At 40.1% G+C, this 21077-nt stretch overlaps 1 protein-coding gene across 1 annotated transcript in view; it reads left to right on the forward strand.

The window, feature by feature from the left end:
• The first annotated feature begins 10410 nt into the window (after window positions 1-10410).
• Window positions 10411-21077, forward strand: part of crhr2 (corticotropin releasing hormone receptor 2) — a 49352-nt gene continuing 38685 nt past the window's right edge. The window contains exons 1-2 of the mRNA XM_030773877.1: window positions 10411-10531; window positions 10631-10750. Coding sequence (XP_030629737.1) covers window positions 10411-10531; window positions 10631-10750 — 241 coding nt within the window. The remainder of the gene's footprint in view (window positions 10532-10630; window positions 10751-21077) is intronic.

Here is a 21077-nt window from a genome sequence, read left to right on the forward strand (position 1 = left end):
CTCCAAAAATACAAAGAGGCTCTCACCACGGCTCGGTCCACCTATTACTCAGACCTCATACACTCTGGCTCCAACAACCCCAAGGCTCTCTTCTCCACGATAAACAATCTTCTCAAGCCCACTGACAACACTCTCAAAACCTTTACCGTCAATAAGTGTAACTCCTTCCTTTCATTTTTCCAAACTAAAATCGATACCATTTACAATAATCTGACCACCTCCCCTGCCCTCCTCAGTTCCCAAAGTGCGTCTCTCCGATTCACCACTCAGCCCCTGTCTCAGTTCTCCTCCATTTCCCCAATGGAACTGGCTAACATCATGGCGGGAATGAAAAACTCCAACTGCATTCTGGATCCCGTCCCACCCAAATTCATCAAGGACTGTCTCCCGGTTCTCTCCTCACTCATCACATCGATCATAAACGCCTCCCTCAGTTCTGGTTCAGTCCCCCAAATGCTCAAACTGGCTGCTGTCACCCCCACTCTCAAAAAACCTGGACTCAACCCTGACATCATGTGCAATTTTCGTCCCATCTCCAATCTCCCCTTTCTCTCAAAAATACTGGAACGTGTTGTCGCCTCCCAAATCAAAGCCCACCTCAGTTCAAACGACTTATTCGAACCATTTCAGTCTGGTTTCCGTTCACAGTACAGCACAGAAACGGCTCTGCTCAAAGTCACCAATGACCTACTCCTCTCCTCAGACTCTGGCCACCTCAGCATTCTCATCCTCCTCGACCTCACCGCCGCTTTTGACACCATCAACCATAGCATCCTTCTTTCCCGCCTGGAATCCCACATCAACATCACTGGCACTGCCCTCTCCTGGTTAAAGTCATATCTCACAAATAGACAACAGTTCATCAATATTAACAACTGCACCTCCTCCGTAGCCCCTCTGTCCCAAGGCGTCCCCCAGGGTTCAGTGCTTGGTCCTCTCCTTTTCATCCTCTACATGCTCCCCCTTGGCAACATCATCCGTCAGCACAGTCTCCACTTCCACTGCTATGCTGATGATGTCCAGCTCTACATTTCCACCAAATCCATCACCACTGCAACTTACTCTACCCTAACCAACTGTATCACTGAGCTTAAATCCTGGATGCAAGCAAATTTCCTCAAACTAAACTGGGAAAAATCTGATATGATCATCATCGGCCCCAAATCCCTCACAAAAAATGCCCACAATGTCTGCCTCACCATCAACAACTCCACATTGTCTCCCTCCCCACACATCCGCAACCTCGGAGTCATTTTTGACAGCAACCTCTCTTTTGAACACCATGTTAACCACATCACCAGAACTGCTTTCTTCCACCTAAAGAACATAGCACGTCTTCGTTCATCACTCTCCTTTCCTGCTGCAGAAACTTTGATCCATGCTTTCATTACATCCAGGATTGACTACTGTAACAGCATTCTTCATGGCTCATCAACCAAAGTCCTAAATAAACTTCAGTACATCCAGAACTCTGCTGCTCGCCTGCTCACCCACTCCCGTTCCCGTGATCACATCACCCCGGTCCTTCAGAAACTCCACTGGCTTCCTGTCCCTCAACGGATCCAATTCAAAGTTCTCCTTTTCGCCTTCAAAGCCCTCCACAACCAGGCCCCCTCATATCTCTCCGACCTGCTCCATCTCCATGCTCCTTCACGAAGTCTCCGTTCCTCTGATGCGAACCTCCTGGCAGTACCATGCAGGACCAAGCACCGGACCTGGGGCGATAGAGCCTTCTCCATCGCTGCCCCCTCCCTCTGGAACTCCCTCCCCCAACACATCCGAGACTGCACTGAACTATCGTTATTCAAATCCTTCCTCAAAACCCACCTCTTTCGAACTGCTTTTAATCTATGATTATACTGCGTTTTATACCCTTTTATTGCACTGATTTTACAACTTTTAAGTCAAATGCCTCTAACACTTTATTTTATTGTTTTTCTTATTTTTCTCTTATTTTTCTTATGATTATGTTTCTTTTACTGATTATTTTATGCCTGTCAAGCGTCTTTGAGTACCATGAAAAGTGCTCTACAAATAAAATCTATTATTATTATTATTACATCTGTATGAATTCATTGTTAAAATTTTAAATATAACTAAATTGCTCATATAGCTTGCAGTGAATTCAGAGGGGGAAATTATAATTACCTGGGGAAAAAATGTATTTGCTAGCAGTGGGCTACCACTGCAAGTTACCAGCAATGTTGGCCAGTGCTTCGGCAGGGAACTTTTGATTTTGTAGTAATATTGGCTGTCTTTAGCTGCTACAGCTACAACACAGCAGGGCTGTGTTCGACTGAGATGTGGAGCAGCAAGCTACAAGCTTATCAGCCACATCTTGTGTTACGAATCCATTTAGCTTTATTCTGGTAAATTTCTTAGAAACTGTTTAACAGGATTGACCGATGAGCAAAGATCCTGTGAATTAATGTACAGTCTGTATGTAAATAGATAAATAGCTAGAATGAGGGAATTAATGCATAAATGTGTATGTTTTATATATTAATTTTACTAACTTTGCCAAAAAGGCAATCTAGTAATCATCCAAAATATTCTTGGCATTGAAAGTAGCACATTGTAGCTCTTGCTAATGGTGAGACACCACAGGGTGTGGCTAGTAGTGTTTGGCATTACTTCATCGTAATATAGATAGCCCTCTACATCAAACCAATGCTATACATGAATTTCACACATATTTCCAGATCTTTACTCCCAGTTTCATGATTTCATAATTATCTATGGCTAAACAATAAACAGGTGCCTTCAGAAGTCTTAATCTAGATCCACAAATCAGTAGCTGAAAATCAAACCAAGGAAAAGAAATTAATTTCATAGGTTTTTACAGTAAGCAACGAAAAGCTTGATTTTAAGGCCATGCTAAAGAATGCCTGTGTACAATTAGGAGTACTACAAACACCAGCATCAACTCAGTGATAAATTAAGAATAGAGAAATCAGGTATCATTTGTCTACTTGGTCAGATTCACGAATATGAGATAATAAACGATGAGATTTTTTTTTTTTGGAGTTTATACAACAACATTTTGTTTGGCGTGGCTGGCAGACTGGTCACACAAAGGAATAACACTGCCTGCGGGTTCTCCTCATAGTGCATTGGTCCTATGCATAATTCATCACTTCTGTGTGTTTAACCTCTTTTGGCCCATTTAGACAGTGGTGTACTTGTAATTCAATGGTTCTGGTTTACTTTTAGAAAATATACTGATGTATGGTATGTAGTGAAATGCTTTGTACTGCCCACAGTATCAACAAGATTTTACGTGACATAGGAAAGACTTGGAGCATGCTTGCTCTGGAAATTTACTGATGACACATCCTCCACTGGTATTGGCATGGAAATTCAATTTAGATTTTTGTTGTGAAACTTCATCTCTACATCTCTTGAATTTGGTTTGCATCCTAAGTTTACTCGCTGCAATTTTATGATGGTCCCTAACTTTGTTGTATGGAGTTTTGTGATGGTCCCTAACCTTATGCTGACCAGAAACAAGAGATGTTCCCACTGGAATCTGATTGCACTGGTAAGCAGTCCTCGGGTTCTTAAAAAAGCAAAAATGCAATGTCAACAGCAGATAGGGGACAGAGGGAGTGCAAAGGAAAGGAACCAAAAAGTTAAAAAAAAAAGCCCTTATTAATAGTTAATTTTCATTTTATGTGTTACACTGTTTTAATGATTGTGAATATTAACTGGATATTGTTCTCATAAAGCTCTGAGGTATCATAAGTATCTAAATGTATATTAGCATCATTGTTTTTAAAAATATTTGCCCATCCCTCCCTATGCTCACTCTGGCCAAGACACCTTAACATGCTTTTGTCAATCTCTTGGACTCTGTCAGTTTCCCATTGGCCTGTGTCAGCTGGTGCTCTTTTACAGCAGGCTTTAATGTGAATGAGGAATAGTCTTGATCCAGTAAGGGTCTTGTATGTCTCCTCTTACATGCCTTACATTATTACACTGAGAACTGAGTGAAAACTATTGTGTGTAGAAAGTGCTGTGTGTTTGCTCTGTTAGCAGAAGAGTCATTAAATGTAAAATATAAGTGGAAGTGTTTGCACAGCATATAATACATAACCATTTTTATGACATTAAAATGAAGCTGTTTTTTTCAGCTGTATAGTAGTTGGTTTCTTTGTGTCTGATATTAAAGCATTTTCACTGGCATATCTCTAATTTACTTTCCCACTACAAATTAAGATCTCTCACTTTCAATTTGAGAGTAGTGTAATCAAAGCTCAAAAGACAGTCAATGAAACCAGGACCAGTTACATGCATACATGTTCTGGAAAGGTCTGAAATATTTGGTTACACCATCTAAATGGTCTTCGAGTGTCATTTTATTGATTTCCCAACTTTGACTATATTCAGCACATATGATTAATGAACGATTTCATACGAACACATGACCAAACACACATGATTATTTCTGACTGCATGAATAGTTCCTATCTTCAAAAGCCTGGATAGCACTGGACACACTGCCGTTTCTAATGTTCCTTTAGCTGATAGTTCCAGGAATGCTGAATTTAGAGCTCTCAGAAACACTCAGTTATTGACCCCCCCCCCCCCCCCCCGCCCCCTGTCTTTATGCTTCTGTGGCAATGAAAATGTTTTTTTTTTCTTTTTTTTTTTCTGCAGCCTCATGCCCTGTGTGAACTGTCCCTTTTAGTTCTGCAACAGAAATATTGTGAGGTTCTTTCAGCATTCTCCAATGTTACAGGTAAGGTTATATACATATTCGTCATCTTCAGAACAAAGGAGGAATACATGGTTTCTTTAATGTTGATAAATTAAGAATACTCAAGAGCTGATGTCATAATGGTAGCATTCTGAAATCCTTGAAAGCACTGCTTTAGGTCATTCAACAATTGCACGCAGCTCCACTGAAATTACTTGTTACTGTTGTGTTTATTGATGTTGTTTATGAAAAGTCCTCCATGTCTCCTCTCCAGAGGTAACTTAAAAAGGCATTACCTGTATCGACTCAATTTGGGCTGCTGGAATCAATTTACCTATATTGGTATAAACACTGTATGCAAGAATGAGAACACAGGGTGATATTGGTTTTCAGGTTTGTTTGCTTGCTGGAACAATGGTTTCATTCTGATAAAGCTGTTGTGTTACTCCACACTCCAATACAATGAAGTTAAGAGACCAGTGCAGGTCTGACATGAGAACGCTTTAGTTTCAAGTGAAAATGCCTCCTGATGATGCAAAAAAAAAAGATCTCAGGAGCTTTGATTATACAAACCTTGACCTCTGTGTGACACACAGGTGAGGCTCTATCACACAGGACAGATATGCATCCTCCATCTAAAACTCACCTTTCAAATCCAAGCTCTGGTACACTTTCTCACTGCAGTCAAGACTTCAGGGTGACACAGTTGGCTGGGATTCTACTGGACAGCCTGTGTGTCGGCCAGAGTCTCTCTCTCTCTCTCTCATAGATGCCTATGTAAGTCTGGATATTGTTGGATGAAGAGCACTCTTCACTTAGCGTGTATATCACCTGACAATACTGTGTAGCTTTTATGGTGAAAGATGCACAGGCAAGGATTGGGAGAGGAATTCAGTGTATCAAAGGAACTCAACTCAGCTTAAGTGGCTGCCAAGGACCTGAGAGATCATGGATAACTGGACTCTCAGAACAGGAACAATACGAGATTTTTTCCCCCCCAGAAAAAGGAAAAGGAAAAAATGGTGCAGTATATTTTAGCTGAAACGCCATTGTATCTAGATTTAGTACTAGTGACCTGACCTGCAAGAGTGAATAAGTGTATACTGCATTGTAACATAATTTGTGTAATTTGTGTAATTGTTTAATTGTAGTCAGTAGTCAGAGAAAGAATTAGGTTCACAGTTGGGCAAATTAGGACTTTCTTTTGCTCCCTTTATCAGGCTAAGGGAGTTAATTCCAGAGGAAGCCAGAAATCTCAAAATTTTACGATCCAAAATTAACATTGTACATCCCTTGAGTGAGACTCTTAATGTAGGTAAAAAGATGGGAATTCTCATAGCCAGATTCTACATTCTCAGTGTCTGCTATACTTTACTATACTGTACTTTACTCTACATTACATGAAGGGTTACCTCTGCAGAGTGGAGATTTTGAGTTTAAAAATGAGCTGCCAGTGTTCATAACACATAACTGAATAAGACGGAGAGGTTCCAGAGGAACAAAATGACTAGGTGTGTTATTTTTCCAGAAAGTGATAAAAAAAGAAAAGAAAAACCCACCTGCTGTTATCCTTTCAGAATGACAAAGAGTATCAACAGTGCAATGATTCACCCATCAGACCAAACATCAGATTCCAGGAGCGATGAATTTTAAGCACCGGAGTGGACGTAAAGAATTATAATTATCTGTCCACCAAAGAGGGGTGGGGGGGGGGGCATGTCCCTGTGTTTAGTTTTTGTGAAAGTGATTCCTACTGTGTAGCCAGATAAGTGGAAGGATGCCAAGACTGCAGTCTGAAATGTTCTCAAATGGCTGAACAGCTGGCGTGAGGGGGGAGGTGGGGAGGAGAACAGCCACAGTGTTGCGGGCTGTTGTCGTTTTGGGATTTCTCAATGAATTTCAGCAAGCTGCTCCGAACTTTGGGAGCTTCATTCATGGAATTCTGCCTCTTCTCGTTATGCATTTTGTGTTTATTTTTTTATGTGTGGGCAAAGGTTGGCCAGCTGGAGACGGTCACCTGCTGTTTGTTGTGTTGGACTGTCATACTTTGCATTAAAAAAAATTTAAGAGCAGAATCCTGAAGGGGGAGAAGAAATTGAAATCGACTACTGGTGCTGTTACATTTCTGTACACCACTGAAAATATGCTTCAGGGAAAAGGGATTATGTAGTTATCTTCCTTAATTCATTTTATGACCTGTGAAAAAATCTTTCGATCTAAAAATTCACTCATTAAAAAAAAAAAAGAAAAAAGAAATCGATCTCTTATCTTAGTGGCCATGATCTCTTAAATCTCCCTGTCGTCTCCTGGCAACCTCGGTCTAATGAGATCAGTCTAGTGCTCACTCTCTTTGACATGTATTAACTCAGAATTTGATTGATCACAATGACTGGTTAGAACGCAACTGTAAAATAAAACTTTTAAGATGTGCTTTTTTCTGAGCTATTCCATTGTTGTCAAAAATGTTAAAAAGGAACATGTGGGTGAAAAGATCCTAAAAATAAGACAATTGTGAGCCGCAGCTTACTGTCTTCACACGTCGTTTGTAACTAGACTGACATTTTTTTCTAGCCAGCATACGTGTGTGTGTGTGTGGGGGGGGGGTGGGTGCGTACTGCCATTAAAAAGGTGCTCTAACAAGGTTCAGACTAAAGTGTATTACTTTGTGCCGAGATGAACACTGACATGGAGGGAGAAGAGGGTGGAGGGGCCAGAGGACTAACCAGTCTTTAGATCCTAGTAACAAATCAGACGACTCCTGCTTCATTTGAACATACTGTTTCTTCCCCTGGATTAAACAACAACGACAACAACAACATCAGAATAACTCCCAGACAGACACCCAAAGAAAGATTCAGGAGAATTTCAGATAAGTGTTCTATTAGATTCATTTTACATGCTCTCTCTGACTGACTCCTAACTCTTACAGTGTGAAGTACATAAAGCTGGGGACCCGACTTCCACACATGCTAAATCTGAAATTGGAACTATTCATTTCTTGTCCAGTCAGTGTGAATCTAGAAAAAACATAGGCTGACGCATTGTTTTGGTTTCTTTGTTTAAAACCAGAGAACAGCTTATCTAAAAGAAAATATAAAACTAGCCATAATTATTTTTTTCCATTCTGAAAGCGTAAAAAGTTTGCGGAATGAGATTTCGATGACTGTCAGCCTGATTTCCTTTCCTTACCTTGGGCACATTATTAAAGCATATAACTCTGCATAGTTAAGTTTTTGCAAACTTGACAAAATCCTTATTCAAGTTAGTAGAATGGTAACTTCAGAATAGCCCACTCCATCTGCTGCTGCACTGAATAAAAGAACAAAATCTAATCAGTCTAATAATTAAACGCAAGGTTCACTTCTATCAGGGGAACCTGCCATGGGTGGATGGTTTTGAGTACAAGCTCCCTCAGCCTCAGTCTTCACAGCCTCCAGGCCCCAGAGACTGCTCTGTGATCAGTCATACATTTGCAAGCATTTGATCTCCTAATCCATGCAACTCTGATGTAACCTGCCCTTTTGTGCTATCTCTCAAGATTCTGCCAACCCAGTCAGGATTTTGACTTTCATGATTTTGGGAGAGAAGCAGCACAAGTCCCCACATTAAAAGAGCACCACTAACTATCTCCATGGCACTGACAAACTGAGCAAATATTCAAATTAATTTAGTCACGTCATTGGACGAACACTTGCGGGAAATGACGATATGTTTGGTCACTTTTCATCTTTGACTAAAACCACCTGAATGTAAATGGCCAAACAGTCTACCCACAATGCTGCAAGCATCACTTATACCATGTCAACCAGCTGATGAAAACCTGTCACTTATGTGAATGGACAATATGTCATTTACTAAAAGCTTTGGGTTAATTTCAACAATGTGGTTTTTTTTTGCTTTTTGTTTTTTTGACCAACGTCCTGTTCAATGACTCATACTGTTTAAGTGATATTGCTTGCAAACTGAAAGAGAATAACATATTTCATTTTGAAAATGTCAGAACAAATGCTGGTGCAACATTATCATAATTTGAGAAGAGTCTTTAACGGTAACCTTAAACCCCCTCATTATGCTGATAACTGAGTTATTCTACAACCCGACAGGTTTATGTTTGTTTATGTACGTGTGGGTGACGTCTGCACTTAGCTGACATAATTGGCTAGAACCATAGGGGATATCTGGTTTGCTAACTTGGCTCTGTTAAGTCAGTCTTCTGAGGGCAGTCTTAGGCTAAATACTGTTTAATTGCTTAACTTTGGGATGATCATCTTCTGTATTCTTCAATATGTGTTGACTGTCAAGCCATTTGGAAAGTAATTAGCAATATCAGTTACCTCATAAAGTCTCTTGGAAAATAATCTGAGGTTGTGATTTGTCAAATTTAGCGGCAGATTTGATTGTTGACAAAGTGGACTTATACCCAAATGCCTTGGTTCTTTACTTAGACATTTTGTTTTCATATGAATAGACAGTGATCTATTTATTCTATCAATTTCTCTACACTTTTTTGTCACAGAGGATCTAATGGTGGTGTAGTCACTTATTGTATTTCAAGGTTTTGTGTGTGTGTGTGTGTCTTTGTTGTGTGTAAAGGAGGAAGGGGGAGAAAGAGTAAGGGAGGGAGAATTAGAGTAAACAGATAAAAGAAAGACAGAGAGAGAGAGAGAGAGAGAGAGAGAGAGGTTGATTGACAGCAATAATGGAATTAGATAATTATCATCATCACCCACACGAATGACCACTATCAGTGGCATGCAGCTCTTCACAGAAATGCTGGAATACATTAACATTTAGAGGGGCTATTAATAGCAAAGGTGAGCAATTAAAACACCTTCGCCTATTTCAAAAAATCAACATACCTGCCTCAGATTGAGATTCTGCCCCAGAGTGCACACACCCTGAATGCAAATCAAACAGCAATCTTCAAGTATGAAGGTTTGGAGTGAAAAGAAATGGCAGGGTACTCTTAAGCAATTCTCTGAGGGACCAATATAGTCCACTGGCCCCTTCATATTTGTATACCGAATATAAAAGAGAAGTGCATGCGATTGAAAGATCCCCTCTTATCCTCAGCAATATAACATACTCAGTTATGTGAACAGCTCTACTCAGATTTTGAGTGGACTATGGTTGACGCTCACATTAATAGGTGTTAAATCGATTTTTTTTCCTGCACCAAAGTAAGGGAAATAAATAACATTTTCCATATTCTAATGCATATAATTAGAATACGTTGTTAGTTTAGGTTATCAATAATAGTGGACAGAATTGTCTCAGTTTTAGGAGCTGAACTGTTCGTCATCAAATTATGACATGAAAACCAGGTTGCCCTCAAACGTAATAGTGCACGCATTTTTGCGCATACATGTTTATCTACGGATTCTATGAGGTGAAAAGAAGACCGTAATCAAATCTGAATAAGTTTTGATATATTCATATCGAGAAAGAAACGAGTTTGTCATGGCCTGCTGTGTAATATAGTAAGGTCATCACAACTCAGCTGCCAAACAGAGCGCAGCACGCAGCGAACGGATTTATCACTGTTCCAATTGGACAAGACCACGCTCTAGCTGCGCGCAGTGGGCGCACTTGTTATCATCAGGGAGCTGAGTACACTGAGTCAAGTTGACCGTTACAGAGAGAGTCGAGGATCTGGCGACCGCTCATCGAACTGGTTCATTTTCTCCTCTTCGTTTAATTTGTATTAAATAATGGACGCCGCAATTCTGCAGATCTTAACTGGGGACTACAGTGATCCTAACTGTAGTCTTATAGAACCATTTCCGGACACTTTTTACGAGAACACTTCGCTTGCTTTGATGAACCTTGATGGTATCTTTTTTTTAGTCTTTATTGCTTATTTCCAAAACATATGTAAATCTGTCATCTTAAGTATCCTCAATGAACAGCTGTTTCATTGTCTGTTTAAAGGTCTCTACTGTAACGCGACCACGGATGAGATAGGAACTTGCTGGCCAAGGAGCAACTCTGGTCGAATTGTTGAGCGACCCTGTCCGGAGTACATAAACGGAGTGAAGTACAACACCACAAGTAAGTTCATGTTTTGGTTTATTGATCGTTCCTCTCTCGAGAACGCGTAATGTGTCTTGTGGGTTGTTAAATACACCTGAGACATTATTTTTATGTCATCTATTTGCAACGATTATTTTTCACTAAATGCGTGTGCGTTGTTTCAAAATGGGTCTTGAGGAAGAAGTGTCTTGAAGTCAGGTAAAATTATTGAAAATAATATTGTGATCAGCACACAATACGTCACGCGGAGACTTTCATTCAAGTGTCAGTGGATGCCAGTTACTCATTTCAAACGTCAATGATGCATGGTAGTGCCGTTGTTGGCTGCAGCGCCTCACTGTTCGTGTCGGAGAGCATTAGTGAACCAGATATCCATATGTACAGTAAGGTGACTCAAATGTACTGAAACGATTACCGATGCATTTATAAACATCAAACAACAATTTCAAAACAGTAGTTTTATTTGGTAACACTGAGAGAAAGAGACATCCAATATAGAGAAGAACTGAAATGAAATTGGGCATATCAGGAACGTATGGGCATAATCAGGAACTCTTTTGAAAAGACTTGGTCATGACTTTGTACATTTATTAGTTTAGTAATTTAATGAATCACTTATACATCTTGAATTCTTGAATATAACTTGGTCACAGTCATACTGTTGGTATGGTGCCTCTGTGCAGAATTCTAGTTTGTGGACTGACAACCCTGAAGCATCTGCGGTTTACAGTAATTCTGTGTCTGGACTGTCACAAGATAAGGCTGTGTTTCACTGTCTCTGTTTACCTCACATATTTAACCACATATGGAAGAAACAGTTTATCATTATTTAGAGATGAACATGTGATCCTACACATCTGTTCAGTGCTGTGAGGGCAAATGACCGCCGTAAGAAAGTGTATGGGCATGTTAGAAGCAGCGGATAAACTGTATGAACATTTTGCTGTTTGCAAGAAAGTACAATGTTAATCTTCTGGATTAAAATGTGAAGTATATTCCGGTCTGTAGTATACAGTGATAAGTAATGTGTAATCCCTCTAGAGTAGGACTGTTTATCTCAGTACACAGTATTTTTTCATTCAGCATTTATTTTTCTTCTCCAGCTGCGCTGACACTTTCTTTAAACTGTCTTTCCATGTTACAGGCCCCTCTCATTTTGTGTTTAATGAGCCACAGGGTCAGATTAAGTCTCGTATAGTAATCAGAGGATAACTTCACTTTTCTGCCATCAGATTTGTTTTCTCATTGAACCTGGGTACTTGTCCTTATTTCATCTTGTGGCTGGAGGGGGGGGGGGGGGGGGGGGGGGGGGGGGGGGGGGGGGGGGGGGTCTGCTTGCATTTTCATGCTGTTCACATATTAATTCACTTTTTGGATGAATGATAATAAGTCATTTGATATCAATTACTGTCTGTTCAATTAGTGGCTCCTGCACAGCGTGATGGAGATCAAACCGTTGTGCCGCACATTTACACGTGGGATGGACTTTGATATTAATAAGTAATGAAATGAATAATGGATCTAGAACTGCAACTCATGTCTTTCGTTACATATAATTATAGTGTTAGTTGAACACATGGCATCAGCAGACAACGTGCAGTTCATTTTATTTGGAAAAAAAATTGACATCTTGGTGTAATTGAATTTAGTTGTAGCACTCTTTTAGTCAGGAGGTAGGGTGTTGTTTTTGAAATTGTATGCATTGTTAAAATGAAACTCTGGGATGCTTTCATACCAGGCCTTGTATGAACTCCTCCAGCAGTCTGAATTTGAGAGAAGCAAATACAGTCTGCATCTGCCATCTGTTTTGAAGTCACGCAAATATAAATTGTAGAAACCAGAATAAGCATACCCACATAATTAAAAAAAATGTTGGTGTAGATATGCACTGAGAACATACAGACATTCATCTCAATCAAATATGAATCAAAGTGAAGCCATACACATACTGACTAACCATGATTTGAGCCAGTGGAATGGAAAACCAAACTCTAAAAGGTTTTAAACAGGAAGAAGCAAGCATTTCAACCTTTCAAAATGCACATAGCTTGTTTGATGAATAATTGAATATGTTGTGTATATTCAATGTATAAAGCCTGAATTTTTTTCTTCATGCTATAAAATCAAAGGAAACAAGCTTGAATTTACATGAATAAAAGTTAAAATTCACAAAAGTCATTCTGAGGACAGGCAAGGGAGGGCTTATGAAGGTGTAAAACAGGGCATTAAAAGCATAAAGGCATATAAATCTAAAGTATTGTTAAAGAGATGAGAAGAAAAAAAAACCAGGCACCAGAATAAAAGGTGCATTTTTCCAACTGTTTTAAAAAGCAGTTATTGTGGGAAGCCGACTAATTTGTAGCTGCAAAGGTCCGCACAGTTCAGACAGTTAACAAAAATAGAAAAAGCAGACTCTGTTCTCAGTACTGTACCTGAACTGAACTCTACTGGACCGGAGGACCTTGCAGGGGTATCTTTTTGCCAGATATTAGGAGACGTATGCAGGTGCTGTGCTATTAAGAGGCTTAAAAACAAATAAAGGGATTAAAAAAAACCTCAATCCTAAATCAGTCAGGAAGCCAGCGCAATGCTGCCTGGACAAGTGTTAAGTAGTCTCTCTCTTTTTTTTTTTTCTCTCTGTCCTTGTTAATAACCCTGGCTGCAGCATGTTGTGTCAGTTGTCAGTGTCACAGTCTGTGTGTGGTCTTTTCTGCTTTTTAAAAAGTTTACAATAGTTAAGATCATTAAAAACAAAGACACGAGGTAGCGGTTAAGTGTGATTGGTCATAACCTGTGAAATGTTTCAAAAATGAAAAAAAAAATTACTGTGGTAACTTAGTCTAAATGTGACTTAAAACTCATGTTAGAGTCCAGTATGACTTAATATGACATTCTTTACACAGCCTTTACCTGTTCAGCTAGATTGCATATGAGTTCATCCCTCTTTGAGCTTCTGACAAGTACTCAGAAGATTCTGCGTTTGATTTCATTCAAGGACGCTGGTAATTATCCTGAAAAGATGTTTCGTTCATGGATTTAGGGCACCGACATCACGTGGTTCTACAGATATTAATAACTGTGGATCATTAGCATAGCTATGGAAACTGACTCCGTGTTCTCACATGATTTGATCAAGTGAAGGCATGTAGAGAGATAATAGAGGTGGACTGAGAATGAATCCCTGAGGAACCCTGTATGAGGAACGTCACTGTGGCTTGACAGATGGTAATCTAAATGAAGAAAACACTGTCCGGCTGTTATATAGGCAGAAAACCAATTAAAAGTTGTATTAGAGAGATCACCTCAGTTTCCTTAATGCTAGATCAGCATGCTGTTGATGGATAAAAAGCAGCATTTAAAGATGACATTACATATAACGATCTAAAACGTGGTTATTATCAATGCCGAGACTTAGCCTGTTGACTACCCATTCCAGAGCTGTTTCAATACTATGGTCATTTACGGGTTATAAAAGCGTTTAAAAAAACCCTGCCTTTTTAAAGATCAAAGAGTCTTTCCCTAAAATCGCTAAGGACAGGGCAATCCAGGTTAGCCTCTGTGAGAGAGGGATTAACCTCTTCTGTTTGAGGACCGTTTAGAACATATTCGTTTTTAAATATTCATTTAGGTTTATCTGAAACCCTTAATATGTTTGAATAAACAGATGTAGTGCCTGGTTTGATCACTGTGGAGCATGACGTGGTAGCCCTGATTTTGCAAATCCTTTCTTTGTAAAGCAATGCAGTAACCTCACCCTTAGCTAAGGACGCCTGTCTGAGCCAGTCAGCAGAAAGAGTAGGATTCAATAGCATCCAGCGGCTGAAAACAATACTCAAGGTTTCCTACCATCATTAATAATCTTAGAGAAACAAGATTGTCTTGCTAAACAAATTGCACTGATTGAATCAATGGCAGTTGTATTAGAGCAAAAATGACCTTTTTAAACTTTTGGATGATTAATTTTGGTCTGTCCTACTAATAGCTGACACCTGATATTGTTTGAGCTCATCTCAGACCACTTTCTGACCTTAGAGTCTAGTCTGTGCTTGCGTTATATTGCAATGTTTTTTCGTTGTGTCTTGTGATGCATGCCCCGGCCTTTAAAGGAGATGCATTCTTGAGTTGATTTTGACAGTGCAGCTGTGTTTTTCAGTGAATCATTTGTGAAAGCTTGTTAGGGATGCAATTTTTCTGTCAGTCAAAATAACAGAATAATCACTCTCAGCTTATCATCATTACGTTTCCTGGACTGAATTTTTGAAAAACCCATTGCTGGTGCAGCTTTGTTACTTAAAACACCAGTGATAACAAGACAAAACCGTCTTTATTTAAGTGCTGTTTTTCTTTTTCTTTTTTTTTTGTGCTGAGAGATATCGCATACACTTAAAAAAAAAAAAAAAAAAAGAAAAGACAGATGGAACGAGAGAGGTGTGAGTCGTGCTCATTGTACACCAAGGTGGTCCACACTTGTTTGCGCAAACTGAAAGCCCTGTGGATGTCTCCCACGCAGCACTCATGCGCTTTTGTTATGTGTATTTACGTGACAAATATCAGCCACAACTCTCACAGGATGCTGAAAAGACATCACTTTGAGGTGTGCTGAAACGTTTCATGCTCAGCATCATGTATCTTTAAGTCAATGAAATATCTCATATTTTTTGCATGATGATATGCTCTGGTAGCACATTTCTGTTGTCTGAAAACATATTTTTCAATTATTAAAGAGATTAACAAAGTGTTTCTGTGATTTTTCTTCAAGCAGCACCTGAGATTCTGTTATTAAACATTATTATAACAACAGTTTATATAATAGTGGATTGTAAAGGAAATATCTCTGTGTCTTTGGGGACAAAAAACAGTTACACCTGTTCTAAAACTGTGACTTTCAGATATTGTTGGCCCAGAAACATTTGAAGGGTGAGAATTACAAATCTCCATTACATGAAAGCTGTTTGAAATGCTCAAATGTACAGTTTGCATTGAGGTCAAGTATATTTTTCTCATAGATGAAGCCAACGTTGGACTCCTCCTTTCCTCTGTACAGAATGTTTGCCTGCGGTTCCTTCATCTGTTTGTCTCTAGACCCTCTTAAAGGCAGTATCCAACCAAACAGCTCCTCTGGCCAAACTTAATACTAATCCATTTTATCCCAAACACTCTGACCTCTGGGCTTGTGCATCAGTGGAGTTCTCTCTCTCTCTCTCTCTCTCTCTCTCTCTCTCTCTCTCTCTCTCTCTCTCCCTCCTATTCCTATGTAGTCTTCAGCTAGCTTGCTATTCTCTCTCTCTCTCTCTCTCTCTCTCTCTCTCTTTCCCTCTCTCTCATATCTCTCTTTGCCTCATTTAAGAGTTATATCATCAGTTCCCATGACCATTTAGCTCTGAGCCTTGGCAGGTGTTCTGGTGTGAGACTCCATGATAAGCTCCCTCAGTCACTGCTCAACACGGCAGCATGGCATCTCAAAGCTCTTCACTTCTTGTCTGCATCCTCCAAACGATTGGTCCATTTCTGACACAGCTCCACATACAAACACCCAGTCCTCTAATCGCTTTAGGCCAGGCAGCTCTTTAGTTTTTGTTTGATGGCTGTTTTATTTCAAAGGGGCTATTTTAGAATACAGAGGGGAGAAATACTGGAGTAACAGATCTTCTCTGAGAAAGATTTTGTAGAACATCTGTAAGTCTGATTTGTGTTTGAGTATCGGCCTTATGGCCAGTCTGGATCCAGTTAGAAAACATTAGTTGTACAGCAGTGTTATTCCAATTGTGTCATTCATGTAGTCCATATATTAACCATTTGGGCTATGTTTTATCTAAAATTGTGCTTTTAAAACCCAGCAAAGCCACACACTCTTCATACAATATGTATTGCGGTATGCACATGTAGTGAGTAGATCAGGTTAGTACATAATATGATAAAATTTTCCTTTGCTTTAGAACAGTGGTCCTCATCTCTAAGCCTGGAAATGCAGAAGACAGCACATTTTGGTTCAGTGCAACACTGTCAGGCCTGATTCAACCTCTTTTCTGATAACTGAGGCCGTGGCTTCATTAACTTAATGTGCTGATGTTGGACCTTAAATAAAATATACTGTCTAGTGGTCCCTGGGACCGGAGCTGAAGAACACTAGTTTTGGGAACTTTTTTTTTAAACCAAAGCCCTATTTAACTGGCTACGCCAGCGTGGATTCAGGCTGTAATGTTCCTCGTTAAGGTGAGTAAGGACTTATTACTGCTTAAGCTACTAACACCTTACCAGCAGCTATCATCCAATCAATGATCTAAAAATCTAATCATGCAAAAAATCTGACCTGTTTTTTTCACTCTCCCGTTGGTGAAATATTCTTGTCTGGTCAATGTGAGTTGACAATCCGCTCTCCCACACAGTGAACCCACCGCTGTGCCTTCTGCATTTACATCTGACACCACAATTAGCTGCTCTGAACCCCATGCTTTTGGCTCTTCTGAAAAACACTCGGCCACCATGACAACCTTATGTGGAAAGCGTACTGTGAGGAGTGATGTACCAGAGTACGACGTATTATTCCTGTCAACTCAAAGCTGTTGAATGTTCTCCCATCTTTTTGAATACAGTTGTAATGGTTATTAAAAATAATGGTATATTTTAAGAGGCTTTCTGGTATTGGCTTTTTAGGTCTTGTATCAATGCTCAGTGCTTAATGCTTTAGTGTCGCGACATGTACTTTAATCACAGTTCTGATTATTCTGTTACTGAACTGCTCGGGTAATCCAGTTTAATATTGTTGCGCTAATCTCTAAGAGCATCTGCTAACCAAATAGTTCTGCATCAGCAGCTATTCCTGTGTCAAATGTGCCTCAACTTTGCTTTTTTAGAACAAATGCATTTGGTATTCCTGTCTCCCCAATAATGTTTTACACAGTTCAGGCATCTTTCCATAGGCCTTTGTACTTGTGATCTAAAAGCTTGGTTTAGAGGCATTTTGGAAAAGCTGGTCTCGTAAGAATTCTTCAGTTTTTTTTTTAAAGACGTTTGTGAAGCATTCAGGCAGGACTGAATCCATTAATTTAAGTTGTTTTCAGTGAGCAAACCGCAACATTGCAGCTTTTCATGTTTCTGTCTAACGACGATTACAGCAGCCATGTCTGTGGTATTTGATTCCAACTAACAAAGTGTTTGATTGGCGTGTGGGGACATTGGACGCAGGGGCAAAAACAGAAAGGTGACGACGTTGCCCCCCCCCCCCCCCCCCCCCCCCCGAGAGGAGGGGTAGGGGGTAGATCCACAGTGTTATCAGAGTTATCCCCATCATAACCTAACCCACTGTCTTTAATGACGTGTCAAACACTTTTACACACTCACAGAAGAGCTGCACCAGAATACTCACTAGTGTTTAACACACTTTGACTCGTTTGTCCCTCTCAACATGGTTTGGACCAGGACACCCAGTCCTCATGTTGGAACTCAGAACTGGTATGTAGATGGGAACATTTTTGCGAGAATGTGAGGACTCCTGAGGTTTGACGACATTAACGCCTCTCCTTCTGCCGGCTGGTGGCACACAGAGGCTTTATAAATAGACTGGGCTGATGAAATGGGTTATATCTGTCAGGGCTGAAAATACTTGTTCCTGTTTCTGCATAGACAGGTTGTCTTCTCCTCCATAGTTTATATATATATATGAGTATGTGTGTGTGTGTGTGTGTATATATATTTATATATATATACACTATACACTTATGTTTGGTAACAATCGAATACTACTGTTTGCTTTTTGGCGTGTGCTGTGACACTGGGAAGGAAGATGTGGAACTTTAATTTAAGAACCAAAAGAGCCAACGTTTTACACATCGGTGAACTAAGTACTGTGTTTCACTTTGAATTAAAAGTCAGGTACTGAAGCTAGATCCAGTTTCTTTATCAACCAGAGACACGCACACACACTTCAGGGTTTTCATTTCCTGGTTACTTTCCCAAATGTCACGCTCCAATTATTTATTGGTGGTCAGTCTTTGGGGAAAAAAAAAGGAAAAAGAAAAAAAAATCAAAAGTTTGTCAACCGAAGACCCTCTCAGGTAAGCCATCCCAAATTGCCACTTCCTATTTTTCTCATGCTGTATAAATATTAATGGTGACCGAAAAGGGCTCCACAAGAGTGTTATGCATTATTCAAATCCGCTCTGTGTCGCCCCATCGTCCTTTTTTTTTCTTTCATTCTTTTTTTTTTTTTTCTAAATGCCTGTTCATCCTCTAACATGCTTTGTTCAGAGAGTCTCTGCATTCGCAGTGCCAGGGTTCTTGGATGGGACCCACGGTCCTTTATTGTCCTCCCTTATCACATCCACACTCTTGTCACTCAGCCTCTCACTCTGCAGCCTCTGGGGTTGGTGTTGGTGGTGTTGGTGGTGATGGGGAGGGCGGGGGTGGGGGGCTTTTTTGGCACAGCATAAGCCAAAATTTTAATACTCAGTCAGAGCACATCTCCAAAGCCTCTCATTGCAAATGTCATCACTTTATAGGCCCCACTCTCTCTCTCTCTCTCTCTCTCTCTCTCTCTCTCTCAGGGTCCCTCTCTGGTGTTTGCTTTAATTTAGCCTCCGTCACAGAGTCTATGCACTCTCACCAGGATGCTGCTGCTGTCACTACATTCACTACGGATGCCCGACAAGATGAATCCCCTGTCGTCTTAGGCATCTCGCCAGACCTCGTTTATGGAACTTGTCACTTTCAATTAAGGAGATGCTAGAGAATACAAAATCCTGGCACACTGAGGTGTATCAATACCGTGTGACACAGGATTTGAAACAGCAATTTTCTAGGCACCAGGTGACTTCCTGTGTACTTGGAACATTGATCTATTTGAGAATTTTTTTATAAAAATATATTTTTCTCAGAAGATCTTCATCCAGGTTCCTGTCATTAGCTAAGCGTTGATTTGTTTGTGACAGGTTCACCAGACCAGTGGCATGTTCTGCTGTGAATGGGAATGTCATTTGGTGAAACCTGTACCCTACGATACGACATTCAAAAGGATGTCATGTTTGTTTTGCCATCTGACAGAATATTTCTCTTGACTTCAAACGCCTCAGCCAAGGTCTTTCTGTTCAGTGGGATGTTCTATTTTTAACACATCATCATAGTGCCTCATTCTCCGATTGTGGGTCATTAAAGCGAGTCAGTAGCCTGAACAAGCAGGGATATCTCTGCCACACAAATGAATGGTTCTGTCTAATGCACCAGCCAAGGCCAAGTATGTGTGGAGCTGTTGTACTGAAGAGTTTAACTGACCTCATTAAATTTTTATCATTATCTCATTATCAGCTTTTAATTTTTTTGTATCAAAAAAAAAGAAAAGAAAAGAAAAAAATCTCCACACAAGGCTTAGAGAATTTGAATAAAGAATTTTCTGCTCATGACAGTGTCCAATCAGCAATTCAATTAGCGTAGAAGAGATTAAGAGAAAAATGTGCTTTAGAATGTCCCTTTATCTCTCTCTTCAGTTCCTTTTGAACGGATTGTTAAAAACAAGCTGCTGAAAATAAGCTGTCAGTTAGATAACATCTGAAATGGCAACTTTCAGAAAGACTGCCAGTTTGCTTTATGAGCCAGAACAGCCCTCTCTCTCCTTCCCCCCCCCCCCCTCCTGCACCGTTTCTCTCTTTCTACCTCTGTACCCAATGGTTTCTCTCTCTCTCTCTCTCCCCCACTGCCTCTCCTCCCACTGCCCTCTGTCTCTGTCTCTCTACCTCTCTCCCCCACTGTCCCTTTCTCTCTCCCTCCCTCTCTCTCTCCTTCTCGCTCCACTCCCCCCCCCCCTCTGAATGCTTGCCATTTCTCTAAATACCCCATGCGGTGCTAAATAATCAATCCCAGCTCTGAGAAGTGCTGAAGAAAAAGAAGTGCATTTAAAGAGACCACAAAGAGCTGATGGGTACATACCAAACTCTGTCACTAGGTGCGTTTACATGGAGCCTAATAATCAGATTCAAACTTCATGTGAACACCTCGATTGGTATGAAATAGAATAAAAAAACATATCGGACAGTGCGAGAAATTTAACACGTTTGTGTTAAACATACTCAAAGAATTAAGTCGAGCGTCTAGATGGGCGCAAATCCTGCAACGACGAGCTGTTGAAGCATTTTTGGGAGAATATTCCATGCAGAGATTATGTAATTGTTATTATAATTATAAAGTTGGAATTGTCTTAAGTAATTAACTGATCAAATCACTCACCTGAAGTGAAGCTATTGCTGCCCTGGCTCTTTACAATACCTGAAAGTAAGCGTTCTTTTAACCACTCTACCATTATTTATTTCTGTGTATGACTAAGAGATTTTATAGCCTTCGACTACGTCGTACAGGT

This window comes from Chanos chanos, chromosome 5, assembly GCF_902362185.1.
Source record: "Chanos chanos chromosome 5, fChaCha1.1, whole genome shotgun sequence".
NCBI classification, from domain to species: domain Eukaryota; kingdom Metazoa; phylum Chordata; class Actinopteri; order Gonorynchiformes; family Chanidae; genus Chanos; species Chanos chanos.